Source organism: Budorcas taxicolor, chromosome 8, assembly GCF_023091745.1.
Source record: "Budorcas taxicolor isolate Tak-1 chromosome 8, Takin1.1, whole genome shotgun sequence".
Taxonomy (NCBI): domain Eukaryota; kingdom Metazoa; phylum Chordata; class Mammalia; order Artiodactyla; family Bovidae; genus Budorcas; species Budorcas taxicolor.
Window position 1 is genome coordinate 7,605,746 of NC_068917.1, and position 14,793 is coordinate 7,620,538.

General features: G+C 37.5%; 1 protein-coding gene across 1 annotated transcript in view; it reads left to right on the forward strand.

The window, feature by feature from the left end:
- The window catches only part of GALNTL6 (polypeptide N-acetylgalactosaminyltransferase like 6), a 1,453,898-nt gene that overhangs the window by 469,798 nt on the left and 969,307 nt on the right, over window positions 1-14,793 (forward strand). The window contains exon 2 of the mRNA XM_052644952.1: window positions 5,902-6,010. Within this exon, the coding sequence (XP_052500912.1) occupies window positions 5,902-6,010 (109 nt within the window). The remainder of the gene's footprint in view (window positions 1-5,901; window positions 6,011-14,793) is intronic.

A 14,793-nucleotide genomic window follows, 5' to 3' on the forward strand; every position in this document is an offset into this window, starting at 1 on the left:
GGCTGATGAGTGTGGTTCAAATTCTAGTTTGCCACTTATTATTTATGAGTTCTGGAGGACTTTATTCTGTGACTCTAACATCTCTGAACTTGAGTTCACCTCCTACTCTTATGAGGATAGATTTTTACAAGAATAAATGTCACTTATGTCTTTTTTTCAGCCATGTCATTCATTATATTACTATTGCTCTAATTGTATTTTTCTATATGTGATTGCTTAGAACATTTCTCCAATAGCAATAATATATAAGAAACTTAATGACATCCAATATAAGAATTTATACCCATCACCATATTTTATTAACATTTACTATAGTGTACTTTGGACCACATACTTCATCATTTGTTTACTATATATAAGTTTTGTCTCTTCAAATATGTTGCAACTTTTCAAGGGCAGTGGGAATAACTCAAACATCTATAAAAATAGGACAGATTGCGAAAACAACTCACATTTATATATATCACTTTATGATCAGCCAGGGCTTTCAGATACTTTATCTGGTTTACTACTCGAAAACGCTTGTCAAGTGAATAAGTCGGGTACTATTTTTATTACTCTAATTTCAGATATGAATTAGCTGAGGGGCCTAGAGAAAATGTACATTTTTTTCATATGGTTTGAAACCTTAATTTATGTCTTCTGGCCCCAGATCCGAGTTCTTCCATATGTCGTGTATGTGCGTGTGTGTGTGCACTTAGCTCCTGAGCCATGTCTGCCTCTCTGTGGCCCCATGGAACATAGCCCACCAGGCTCCTCCGTTCCATGAGATCTCCCAGGCAACAACAGTGGAGTGGGTTGCCATATCAGGAGAGGAGAAAATGAACCTGGCCTTGGATATGGCTCTCATGGAAGGAAAGGCCAGAATTCAATAGAGTCATTTATTGATGGTCAAGATTTGGCTCAGATGGTAAAGAATCTGCCTGCAATGGCAGAGACCTGGGTTTGATCCTTGGGTCAGAAAGACCCCCTGTAGAAGGGAATGTCTACCCATTTTAGTATTCTTGCCTGGAGAATTTCATGGACAGAAGAGCCTGGCAGGCTACAGTCCATGGGGTGGCAAAAAGAGCTGAACACGACTTGATTGAGCAGCTCTTAGACTTGCAAGCTTTCAGAACTAAGATGGTTCTTTAAAATGGACTGGGACTGATTTAGGTTTATTGATTTACCTCTCTCTGCTTTCCAGGTGGCTCGGCAGTAAAGAGTCCACCTGCCAATGCAGGAGACACAGGTTTGATCCCTGGGTTGGGAAGATCCCCTGGAGGAGGAAATGGCAACCCACTCCAGCATTCTTGCCTGGGAAATCTAACGGACAAAGGAGCCCAGTGGGTTACAGTCCATGGGGTCACAAAGGAGTTAGACACAACTGAGCAAGCATGCACACACACATGTACCTACCATGTTGTTGAAAATGGCAAAATTTCATTCTTTTTATGGCTGAGTAATAATCCATTGTATATATGATATGTACCACATCTTCTTTATCCATTAATCTGTTGATAAATACTTATGTTGCTCCCATGTCCTAGCTACTGTAAATAATACTGCTATGAGTATGGGACTGCATATACCTTTTTGAATTTCTATTTTTATTTTCCTCAAAAATATACCCAGGACTGGATTGCTGAATTATATGGTAGTTCTGGTTTTCATTTTGTAAAATCACCCATCTGTTCTCCATCATGGCTGCACCAATTTACAATCCCACCAACATTATATGAGCTTTCCCTTTTCTCTACTTTCTAGAGAACAGATTTATTCTTTTTGATAATCACCAGTGTAACAGGTGTGAGATGATATCTCATTGTGATTTTGATTTGCATTTCTCTGATAATTATTAATAACAGGTTTAAGCACCTTTAGCCATCTGTATCTCTCCTTTATAACTTTGAGAAACGTTTTTTTCAGATCTTCTGCTCATTTTTTTATCTGATTTTTTTTTTTGAAGTGGAGTCACATGAGCTGTTTACATGCTTTTGTTATTAACCCCTTATCAGTCATATACTTTGCAAATATCATCTCCTATTCCAGGAGAACCTGTTGATGGTTCTTTGTCTGGGCAAAAGCTTTTAATTAGGGCCATTTAATTTTTTTTTTTTTTTTTTTTTGCTTCTGTTTCCCTTACCAGAAGAGAAAGGAGAAAAAGAAAAAAAAAAAAAAATTGCCAAGATTCGTGACTGGTTTTCCTAATGTCATCATTGTGTTTCTTCCTAGACATGGATTTGTTGTTCAGTCACTAAGTCATGTCTGACTCTGGACACTGCAGCATGCCAGGCTTCCCTGTCCTTCACTATTTTCCCATGTTTGCTCAAACTTGTGTCCTTTGAGTCAGTGATGCCATCCAACCATCTCATCCTCTGCCACTCCCTTCTCCCCCTGCCTTCAATCTTTCCCAGTAGCAGGGTCTTTTCAAATGAGTCAGCTCATTCAATCAGGTGGCCAAAATATTGGAGCTTCTTCATCAGTCCTTCCAATGAGTATTCAGGATTGATTTCCTTCAGGATTGACTGGTTTGATCTCCTTGCAGTCCAAGGGACTCTCAAGAGTGTTCTCCAATACCACAGTTGAAAAGCATCAATTCTTCAGTGATCAGCTTTCTTTATAATCTTTTAACATCCATACATGACTACTGGAAAAACCATCACTTTGATTAGACAGACGTTTGTTGGCAAAGTGATGACTCTGCTTTTTAACACGCTATGTTTGTCATAGATTTTCTTCCAAGGAGCAAGCATCTTTTAATTTCATGACTGCAGTCACCATCTGCAGTGATTTTTGAGCCCCCCAAAAAGGTTTTCCATTATTTCCCCATCTGTTTGACATGATGTGATGGGACTAGATGCCATAATCTTAGTTTTCTGAATGTTGAGTTTTAAGCCAACATTTTCACTCTCATCTTTCACTTTCAACAAGAGGCTGTTTAGTTCTTCTTCACTTTCTGCCATAAGGGTTATATTATCTGCATATTTGAGGTTATTGATATTTCTCCCGGCAATCTTGATTCCAGCTTGTGCTTCCTCCAGCCTGGCATTTCACATGATGTATTCTGCATATGAAATAAGCCTTCATGTACTCCTTTCAGAATGGTAATTGTCAAACAAAATGAATTCCCTCGGGGCCTAAGGAACTAGGAGAAACCATTCAAGAACTGTGCATAATAGGTATTATATGCCCTGCCTCAGGTGCTTTAAACAGCCCCATGTGGCTGGGTAAAAAGCCAGATGATATCAGATGATGGTGGACAAATAGAATTTGTAGAAAGAAACAAATGGAATACTAAAGCCATGGGTTAAATTACTAACAAGTGAAACAACATGGCTGGGGAGACTGAGGTACCACCTGGGTTTTAAGACATTTGAGCAATCAACCCATGGAGCCTGTTGTGCCATATGCCAGACCAGGGACCCCTGCAAAGGCACCTGGCACTGTAAAGGTACAGAGTGAAGGGAGACAGCCACTCCGAACTCTCACTGGGGATCAGTGTGCTGTGGGCTGAGAACACCAAGCCCCATGACACCTGGGACAGGTACAGCTCTGAGATTTGACCTGGGACATCCTATAGGGATGGGTGCATTACCTGACACCCCTGGGTGAGGGGAAACCACTCAGTGTCTACTGGGACCCATTATCCTGCTGCTTACTGGGTCTGTGGAGATGCATCATACCTGGAATTGGGTGCATCATTGAGCAAGGGGAGAAAGTGGGCCATTGTTGGGTATCTCTAGCCCCTAGTCCATCTCCTGTCACATGACACTGTTGTGTGCCCTGAGCAACATACATGTTGTGCACAACTAGGTCAAGGTCCTAAAACTGACCCCCTCCCTTTCCAAAATACTGGGAAGACACGCTCTGTTTCCCACTGGAACCACTACTCAGCTGCCATCTTTGTTCCTCCCATTGTCCTGTGAAAGAGGATGAGATGGTTCAATGGCCTCATCAACTCAATGGACATGAGTTTGAGCAAAGTCTGAGAGATAGTGAAGAATAGGGAAGCCTGGTGTGCTGCAAAGAGTCGGACACAGCTTAGCCATTGAACTACAACAGTGGCCTTCAGGACATCATAGCTCACACAGAGACCCTCATTTCAGGCCAGGAATCCTTGAAAGATGCCTGAAAACCTCAGTGTCTCTAATGAGAAGAACCGTCTTCCCCAACAGGATGGCCTTGGGCACCATCTCTGCCTCATAGAAGGTATCGCCCAGAGAGAACTATATCTTCACATCAATGAGTCTGCTGCTGTGTCATCTTTATTTAGTCACTGGAAAATGTAGTGAAAGTGCTTCATGATCAGACCTCAGCCTAGAGGACTTCATGAACCAGTGGTTCGGATCACAAGAGCTCTTGCTGGAAGCACATTTTTACTATTTTGAGAATAATCTTGATCCAAATCTTCTCTTGCCTAGAGCTGTATTCCATTTATAAAATAAATATCAATCAGAAAAAAAAGCATGAGGCTTTCTTTTTGTATTGATATTAAACCTCAAAATTCTTTTATCCCACTTTCTTGTATTTTTATTATATTCCTGTTTATTTTTCCATCTTTTCTTTCTTGTCATCCTCCTTTCAAAATTTATTCTTAATATCTTTTGTAAACTCACCATCATCCTTGTATGTTTATTCCCCTGTTGTTATTTTCCTGAACATAATGACTATAATGAACATTTGTTAAAATATATTTAGATAATAATCACCTGATCTGGAAAGTCTTTCCTCTGATTTAACTACCACTTTTTAAAAAATATTAAGACCCATTTTTATTCTTTCCAAACTAGTGGAAGCTTTATAAGCCATAAAGATGGACTGAAGGTGGATACTTTTTTCATAAGTACAATAGGTGTCCTGCTTCGGACAAAGAAGTAAGAACTTTTATTTGGAAAGGCTCTTAGTTTCCTCACTGAAACTATTCATCTTCTGTTTTACCTAAACTGAAACTTTCAAACGTGTTCTTCTATTTTTTCTGTTGATGTATTATTTCTAAAAATGAACTAAAGGAAAATGGTATGTGAGTATGAAATCATTTATTTTATATTATCTTGACTTTTGAGATTGTGAAGATAAGCTTCATCCCAAACATTTTATTTATTACCAAAATAAGCACCATAAAGAAAGAAGCAGCTTCAGCAAGGTACACAAAAATAGTAGTGAAGGTGACATTAGAACACACTGAGTTTCACAAAAGTGTAGAGCATGTTGTGACTACATTGTTGATTTGGTGATCATTTCAACTGTACGCATAACCACACACCATATTTTAACAGAATTCTTGATGGGAGGTATTATTTCATAGTCCTTAGCACCCCAATTTTGGTCTTAATAGAACTGGCCCAAGTCCTGGCTTGGCCACTGTAGTTTCATTCAAGTTATTCTATTAATACTTTTAAGTGGCAGGTACATGGAGATTTACAGTCAAAGACTCTTGTAAAGACTGAAGGATCTTCTATACATAGAACCTCTTAGTACGTGGTATACAGTGAGCATTCAACAAATGTTTGCTAATATTGTCATCAGGCCATTAAGATGTACTTGATCAAAATGAGTGAAAATTGTACAAATCACACAAAAAAAGTATTTTGTTTTAATACAAAATCAATAGCCCTACTGCCATAAATGGCTAGGCATTTATGCTCAGATGAAGTGCTGCACTAAATTATGAACAGCTTTGGATAAAATAAAATTGGAAATGGTAGATGTTGTGTGTGACACAGGCTCTTATTTTAAAAACAGAAAAAGGTTTTAAAATGTGTGTCCATCAGGTCACTAGCAATGCCTTTCTTTTCAGTAGATGGGGAGAATCAGTTATTGGAGTATTTTCGATTGCCTGTGATGCATCTGGCTGTGTTTACCAGCCACACAGAAGGAACTACCTCCTTTTTATGCTCTGAATACTTTCCTTTTCCACAGACATTCCCACTGGGCCTGGGAGATGGGCAGTTCTATGCATGGACAGATGGTTTGAGAAGAAAGGACTGGCATGACTATGGCAGCATGCAGAAAGAGGCTATGCGCTCAGGTATGGAGTTCAGGGTAAGCCAAGTGCTGCTTTGCTTTGTCACTTACAGCATCTCTCATTAGCCTTCCTTCTGAGCACAGGAAGGTAGGTTTCATGGCACCGTTGGTGGTCAATGATGGGCAGAACCAAAACAATTTCAAATTTCAGAGAGGAAAAAAAGAATTGCATTTACAATAGGAAATGAGCAAGAGGTCATTTGAGTTTTAGAAATCTGTCGTGTTGTATACTTCTGCATGTTTTTCAATAATTGCTGAGGGTATCTTGAATTGCTCCACTTATCTTGAATTGCTTAACTTGACACACACATATCTTGAGCGTGGTTCACTCATTGGGACTGTGGAGTATCTAACTGGCTGGGCCAAGGATGAGAGGAGGACCACAGTTCTAAACACTGGCAGGTGGATCAGAGGAGCCAGGGACCTGAGGTTGATGATATTTGGGCAAGCTAACAGGTGGTTCAGTGGAGTTCAGTAGGTTCATCGACACATAGCACAGTTCTAGTCTTGAGGTAGTGATAGAAGAAACATTTTACATCTTAGGAAAAGTAAAGGATAAAAGGAAGTCCTTCTATAAGGACTAAGGTTGTTGCCAACAGGAATTCAGAAGGGTGCAGAAGTAGTAACCCAGGAATAATAACTTGATAGAAGCCCATATTGTGCTATTCAGAATAAGGAGCTCTGTTGCTTCGTTGATGTTTGTTGGTCTTTTCTGTGTCATGGTGAAGATATCACAGGAATAGAGAAGCTGTGGTTTGCTAAAAGCATCTGCCTAGCAGTGAAACTGTGCATCCCAGGTCAGATGATTAGCAGAACCCTGGGAAGCTGCAGGCTGAGATTCTTCTGGCTAACCTTCCTCATAACTCTTCAGCCAGGAAGACAAAGGTGAGGGCATTCACATGGTTATGAGGCTCTTCAAGGCTGCAAATGTTCTTAGCTCTGGGTCAGGGGTGCCTGACCTAATGAGAGTCCTGCATTTTCATCTTTCAGTCCTTTTCTCTTAGTAAGGCTGTCGCCTAATCCCTGCTTGCCCCAAGAACGTTCCCTGTGTTCAGAGCATCAGCCTCTTCCAGATTACATCATCCTTGCTTGGCCAAGACTCTACGCAGGGTCATGAAAGTGAGCTCTTTAGCAGTATTCTCACTTGGCTAGTTCTCTCATCTTCTCCCTGTTTGCTTGATCGGCCCTCCTTTCAGCCAGCCGTCTGTTCCTCTTTATAACCATTGGAGAGCTGTTCCCATAATTTAACAGAAAATTCATCATCATTATCATCATCATCTTAAAAGGTATTGAATAGATATTTTGTGCTGGGTGCTTTACATACGTATTTTGTTTAAACTTCAGAGTGACTCTGATAAGTATTGTAATCTCCAATTCCTTAAAAGAGAAAAGGAAAGAAAAAGAACTGAGGTCTTAAGAACTCATGAAATATTATCCAAAGTCAAATGGTTAACCAGATGCAGAGTGAGATTAAGTCAGGTCTTCTTATGCTCCATTACACCCCACTATCAGACACCTAGTAATAAAGTCTGGGCAAAATGAAGTCATGACAGGGCACGTATGAGAGAGAGAGATATAGCTGGGCTCTTATTCTAGCTTTTTTGTGTAAGTGGCAAGTCAGTTTGTCTTTCTGATATTCTACTTTGCAAAATTGCTATTAGGACTATAGATTATATATTTATATTTAAATATATTTAAATAATTGGCCTATTATTTATACATGTTATAAACTCCACCAATGATAACTGTAATTATCCATCTAAATTATTTTCACTTGATTTGGAGTGCCTGTCTTATGCTTGTGTCAATAAATTTTGGATACAAAAGGGAATACTTCATATTTATTTCTGTATAATACTACCCTTTCTGCCTACTGGAAAACATACCTTTAATTTTTATATCCTTAGTTGGGGCAACAGAAATTGACCTATAAAGAAAATTGGTACTATAACAAGTTTCCTAAAGGTGACATGTCTTGTGCAATTAAAAAGCTCTTAAATAGTAGTATGTGTATGAATAACTGGAGGATATATGAAAAGCACAATAGACTGTAATTCCTCATTTTAAAATATTGTAAAATATAAATAAAAGAAATACGCACACACAGACATACATGCAGGTACAAAGTCAAAATCAACACCTCCGTCCTTAATAAATAGGCCAAGTAATATGGTTATTACTGCTATTGTGTCTCCTCCAAACCTTGAAATCCATGTTCCCACTTACTTTCCTCCATAATTTCTTATGTCTAAGCTAATACTGTTACATTCTGCCTGTGTTTGGACTTTAAAAATTGAGTCATAGTGTATGATTTTCTTCTTTCATTCAGAATTGTTTCTGAGACCTGTCCATCTGCACGTGTGCAATTCTAGTTCATTCACTGTTACTGCTGTTTAATTTTCTACAACAGTTTCCACTTCGTAACCATGTTGAGAGTTCTCCAGTGTTGGTTATGTATGATATTGCTCTAAGTATCCTTGCTCATGGTTATGGGATAGAGGCAATATTTTCTTAGGATACATATTTAATAGTAGAATTTCATGTCCAAGGAATACACATTTCAATTTTACTATGTAGTATATGACAAACTGCTTCCCAAAGTTGACATACCTATTTTACTCCCGTAATGGATGGAATTCCCATTGCTCTGCATCCTGTCGACACTTAATGTTGCCTGATTTTTCATTTCTTCTCATCATGGTGTGGCACTCACTGTCACATGAATTTGCATTTTACTAATTTTAATGTAGTTGATCTCTTATTTATGCTTATGAACCATATATGCCTACTTTTGGGTAAAATTCCTATTGCTTTCTATTTCCAATTTTTAAATTTATTTTTCTTATTGATACACAGAGTAATCTTATTTTGAATAATATCTTTTCCTGGTTGTATAGAGTGAAAATATCTTATCCCAAAATTGTAAAAATTTTTAATGTCTGTCTACATTGTTTAATGAATAGGAGTTCTTAATTTCGTTGTTGTCAAATTTGCAAATCATTTTTAAAGGATAGGTTTAATTGATGTTCCATATTGTCTTTTTTAAGCTTGAGAATTTTACCTTTTACATTTGGCCTGAAATGCAGCTCTTCTTCATTTTTATATCATGTGAGGTAGGGACCCAATATTTATTTAGTTTGCCTAGTCAGCTATCCAGTCAACAACACCATTTCCTAGAAAATGTATTTTTCTCCGCATAGACCATAAGTGTTGACTCTGTTATGAAAAGATTCCATATTTGTGTGTTATTTTTCTGGCTTCTCAGTTCTGTCCCATGAGTAAAAATCTTTAAACTAATAACTTAATGTTTCATGTATGAATCTGTTATGTCTGTTCAGCTGCCCAGTCGTGTCCAACTCTGCCACCCATGGTGCACACCAGGCTTCCCTGTCCATCACCAAGTCCCAGAGCTTGCTCAGACCCATGTCCATGGAGTCAGTGATGCCATCCAACCATCTCATCCTCTATCATCCATTTTTCCTTCTGCCTTCACTCTTTCCCAGAATCGAGGTCTTTTCTAAAGAGTAAGCTCTTTGCATCAGGTGGCCAAGGCTGAATATTATATCTTTATAGCAGTTGTTGAAATCTGATAAAGTTCATCCTGCTGTCTTTTCTTTTCTTCCTTGAGAATGTGTTGCCATTCTTAACATAAAAATTTTCTTTAAAATTTTACTTTAAAATTTTATTCAGCTTCTCAGACTTTATGTACACATACATAGATATACACAAAATACTGGAAGTTTGCAATTGTAATAAGTATATTGATAAATTAAGGAGTAATTTGCAATTTTCAATGTTAAATTATTCATTCTGTGGTTTATATTTCTTGGTGCTTGTTTGTTATCTTTACGGGTGTGTTTATAATTTGATTGTCAGACATTTTCAGTGGCTTTCCTAGAAAATTAACATTATATGGGTGTTGAGCATGTTATTAATCTTATCAAGATTCTGGACTATTTGTTGTTGGTATAGAGAAAGGTTGATTATTTTTTAATATGGACTCATTTTAGAAAACTTTCTAAACTCTTCTATGGATTATAATCATTTACCCATAAGTTGTTTTGGATTCTCAATGTAGATATTCATAATGTCTGTAAGTAGTGACAGTGTGTAAAATGTTTTCCCATCCTGTACCTCACAATTTTAGTAATTTTTACTTTTTCTGCATTTGCCAGGACCTGAAATGTCATGTTGTCTAATGGATATTGATAGCTAGTTTTGACTTATGATTCTGACAATAGCAAATTAGATACTTGTGTTAGGATTTCATCTACTTGATGAAAATGTACCATACCCTGTAAACTAAGTCATCTGGGTATGGCATTCTGAGAGTTTTACTTTTTTACATCTTAATGAATGTTGATTTTAATCAAAATGTTTTGTTCGGTTGTATCTATTGGATTAAAATGCATTTTCTCCTTTGTTTTTAAGTATACTCTATGTATTGATTTCTTTCTTTTTATTTCTTTTTTTAATTTTTTTTAAAATTTTACTTTACAATACCATATTGGTTTTGCCATACATCAACATGAATCTGCCACGAGTATACACGTGTTCCCCATCCTGAACCCCCCTCCCACCTCCCTCCCCATACCATCCCTCTGGGTCATCCCAGTGCACCAGCCCCAAGCATCTTGTATCATGAATCGAAACTGGACTGGCAATTTGTTTCATATATGATATTATATATGTTTCAATGCCATTTTCCCAAATCATCCCAGTCTCCTACAGAGTCTAAAAGACTGTTCTATACATCTGTGTCTCTTTTGCTGTCTTGCATACAGGGTTATCATTACCATCTTTCTAAATTCCATATATATGCATTAGTGTACTGTATTGGTGTTTTTCTTTCTGGCTTACTTCACTCTGTATAATCGGCTCCAGTTTCATCCACCTCATTAGAACTGATTCAAATGTATTCTTTTCAATGGCTGAGTAATACTCCATTGTGTATATGTGCCACAGCTTTCTTATCCATTCATCTGCTGATGGACATCTAGGTTGCTTCCATGTCCTGGCTATTGTAAACAGTGCTGCACTGAACACTGGGGTACACGTGTCTCTTTCAATTCTGGTTTCCTCAGTGTATATGCCCAGTAGTGGGATTGCTGAGTCATAAGGCAGTTCTATTTCCAGTTTTTTAAGGAATCTCCACACTATTCTCCATAGTGGCTGTACTAGTTTGCATTCCCACCAACAGTGTAAGAGGGTTCCTTTTTCTCCACACCCTCTCCAGATTTTATTGCTTATAGCCTTTTGGATAGGAGCCATTCTGACTGTCTGCCTGGTTTTTGATTGTGTTATTTAGTTTGTTTTTTATATTGAGTTGTATGAGTTGTTTGTATAGTTTTGAGATTAGCCCTTTGTTAGTCAATTTATTGAAAAATATTTCCTACCATTCTGATGGTTGTCTTTTCATTTTGTTCATGGTTTCCTTTGTTGTGCAAAAGCTTGTAAGTTTAATTATGTCCCATTTGTTTGTTTGTTTTTATTTTAATTTCTTTAGTCAGTATTCAGCCTTACATTTAGGTATTCAATTCATTTTATTGAATAATAAATTCAATAAAATAATAATAATCATTCATTTCAGTAAAAATAATAATAAATAAATAAGTTTATTTTTGTGTATGATGTTAAAGTGTGTTCTTTCCGTCTTTTCCTTGTAGCTGTCTAGTTTTTCCAGCATCACTTATCAAAGAGGCTCTCTTTTCTCCATTGTATATTCTTGCCTCCTTTCTCATAGGTTAGGTAGCCAGAGTTGCATGGGTTTATCTCTGGACTCTATCCTATTCTAAAGATCTGTATTCCTGTTTTTGTGCCAGTGCCATACTCTTTAGTTGAGTATAGCTTTGTAGTAAAGTCTAAGTTCAAGGGGGCTGATTCCTCCAGCTCTGTTCTTCTTTCTCAAGGTTGCTTTCATTATTTGGAGTCATTTGTGTTTCCATACAAATTGTGAAATTTTTTGTTATACTTCTCTGAAAAATGCTCTTGATAATTCGATAGCAATTGCAACTGAATCTGTAGATGGCTTTGGGTTGAGGAAATGGAGAGTTCTTACAGTAAAAATGAACATATATAAGGAGCAATTAAATGATTTCCAAACAGGTGTAACTTACAGTTATTTTTTGGTACATCTGTATCCTTACAGTTATAGTAAATTATAAGGATTTTTTAAAATTTGTTAGAATTCTGATTAAACTTTTTTAGAGTTTCTATTTCATAGTATTTGTTTTGGGAAGTAGCATTAACCAAACCAAATTATCTATAGAAGAATAGTGTCCAAAATACCATTTTGGGTTCAGGTAGACTTCCCAGAGGAAGTAAATCAAATTTTCAAGAATGAAGTCATACCCTGATACCAGATACATTTGTGCTTTCATCAAGTTAATTTTTCTGAATTCTCTTTCTCATTATTTCCTATGATCAAGGTCATATTTTAGGAATTATTTTTTGTGCTCATATATCTCACATATGATCCCATTATATTTTATTTCATTTCATATCGTTTTAGAATTTAGTGACATTAGATTTTATTTCCTAACAACTTAGCTATCCTTTTGAGTTTTATTATATCACAAAATTGATAAACATGCTTTTTGAACCATCATTCAAATTATTATAACAATTGGAAGAAATGAACTGAAATACAGACTGTTTTGAAATATAAGAGATAGTATATAAATTGGTGGGTCAATGGGTCAATATCAATTAAGCTTGGTATAATCATTATATTAATAGCAGGTAAAGATATGCTACTAAAGAGCATTCAGCTGACATCATTCCTTGTATAAATTGAAAAAATGTGACATATTTCTGATATAAAGACAAACTCTGCCTATGGCATTTCTCTGAATGATGAATCTCATAACTTCTGCTGGATGTCCAGAAGAAAATTCAGTTAGTGTAGGCAGCTGTTTCTAATTATGTGATATTCCTTATTTCTCCTACCATTGCTGGTTAAGTGGTAAAACATACTTTTTAAGTCATCCATCCAGAGTGATGCAGGGTTGTGTGTGTAAGTGAACGCATCTTGATATGGTTTATGAAATCTTTCATAAGGCCCCAGATCTGTATTTCTAGAGAGTATCTATTTGTAGTTTTGAAATGTAAAAAATTTTCTTGTCCATTCTTTTTATTCTAACTGAGATTTCACTGTGTTTATCACTAGTTTTTTGAATTTCAATATATTTGAATTCAACAGGAGGAAAGCTGTTTTCAATCTTTGTAGGTGCTCTCTTTCTCTGAAATACATTGTATTCTCATATAATCACAACCATGCATTCCACTACGTGGCTTAGGAATCCTGTGGAATTATATATAAGTTCTCATTATATCCGTTTGTGTAGTTAGTCATACTTACAGGTTTAACCAGTGAAGATTTTCAGTCTTGTCATTTTATTAACTTGTTGATTCACTTATTTGACAAATACTTTAAATATTGATGTCACTATACTTCAAATACTATTCCAAACTATGGAAGAAAAAAAATAGACAAAAATGAATTCTAGTAACATTTCTGTAGCATGAGGATAGTTGCAGGTGCTTTCACTCCAGCCATGACCCCATGGTTGTCACAGAGCCATGACCTGACATAGTTATCGACACCATGGCTGTTTGAATGCTGATCATTAATCTCTTGCGCCTAAACTTTTTCAGTCACCTCCTCACTGATATCCCTACCCTGTGGTCAGTGCTTCAAACTGCAGCTAGAGTCATCTTCTAAAAACACATAAGCAGATCCTCCCATTCCTCTGCTCCAAAGCATACAAAGCCCAGTCATCAAATCCAAAATGTACTGCGAGTCCTTTCTGTGAATATGAGCTGCAGCACGATCCACCCCTGGGCTTCCCCAGGGCCTCAGTGGAGAAACAACCCACCTGCCCACGTAGAAGCGAGGTCAACCCCTGGGTCGGGAAGATCCCCTGGGTCAGGAAATGGCAACCCAATCCGGTATTCTTGCCTGGGAAATCCACGGACAGAGGAGCCTCGTGGGCTACAGTTTGAGGGGTCACCATGACTTGAACATGACTGAGCACACACAGGATCCACCCCTGACCAGCGGCTCTCGTCTCCTCATCTACTGTTCAGTATGTAGTGTCTCCACTGGTCACGTTGTCCTCTGCTTTCCCTCAAGAATGATAAGTATGTTCCAGGAACTTATCACTTGTTGTTTGCACTGTCTGGACCAAATGCTGTGGTCTGTATTGTCACTGCCCCTCCCCCCTTCCTTGAGGTCTCAGACCATATATCATCTGTTTCTATGTGCCTGCCCCAATCACTGTATCATCATGTAGAGACAGAGTCCATTTCATTCACTCTCCACTGTTGACCCTACTTAATTTTTACAGCAATTATCCTTCTATCTCTGGACTAGGAATTGGAAATCCCCTCCAGTATTCTTGCCTGGAAAATTCCATGGACAGAGGTCATACTAATGATGGTGAGTTTCCATCACAAGACCTCTGAAAAGCCTGAACTAAAACTATTTGAGAGATAAGAAAGCACCATGGTTTAAAATGATTCACAGTGGGTTTTCCTAAGTTCCTTTAAACAAGAGCTCCCTTTAGTGCTGATCAGGGACCCATTTTGCTCTTAAATGTCTTTATTCTACTTAATTGAATGAGATTGCCAGCTGAACAGAATGTGAAACAAAAATGTGCTCCATCTGGAGAGACTGTAAGTGCTTTGCTTTCAGGGGGAAAAAAGAAAAGATCACTGTGCCATAACTATAGCGGCTCCTGGCCATCTTTTATGGATGCCTCATGTCTCTTATTTTTTGTTTCCTGT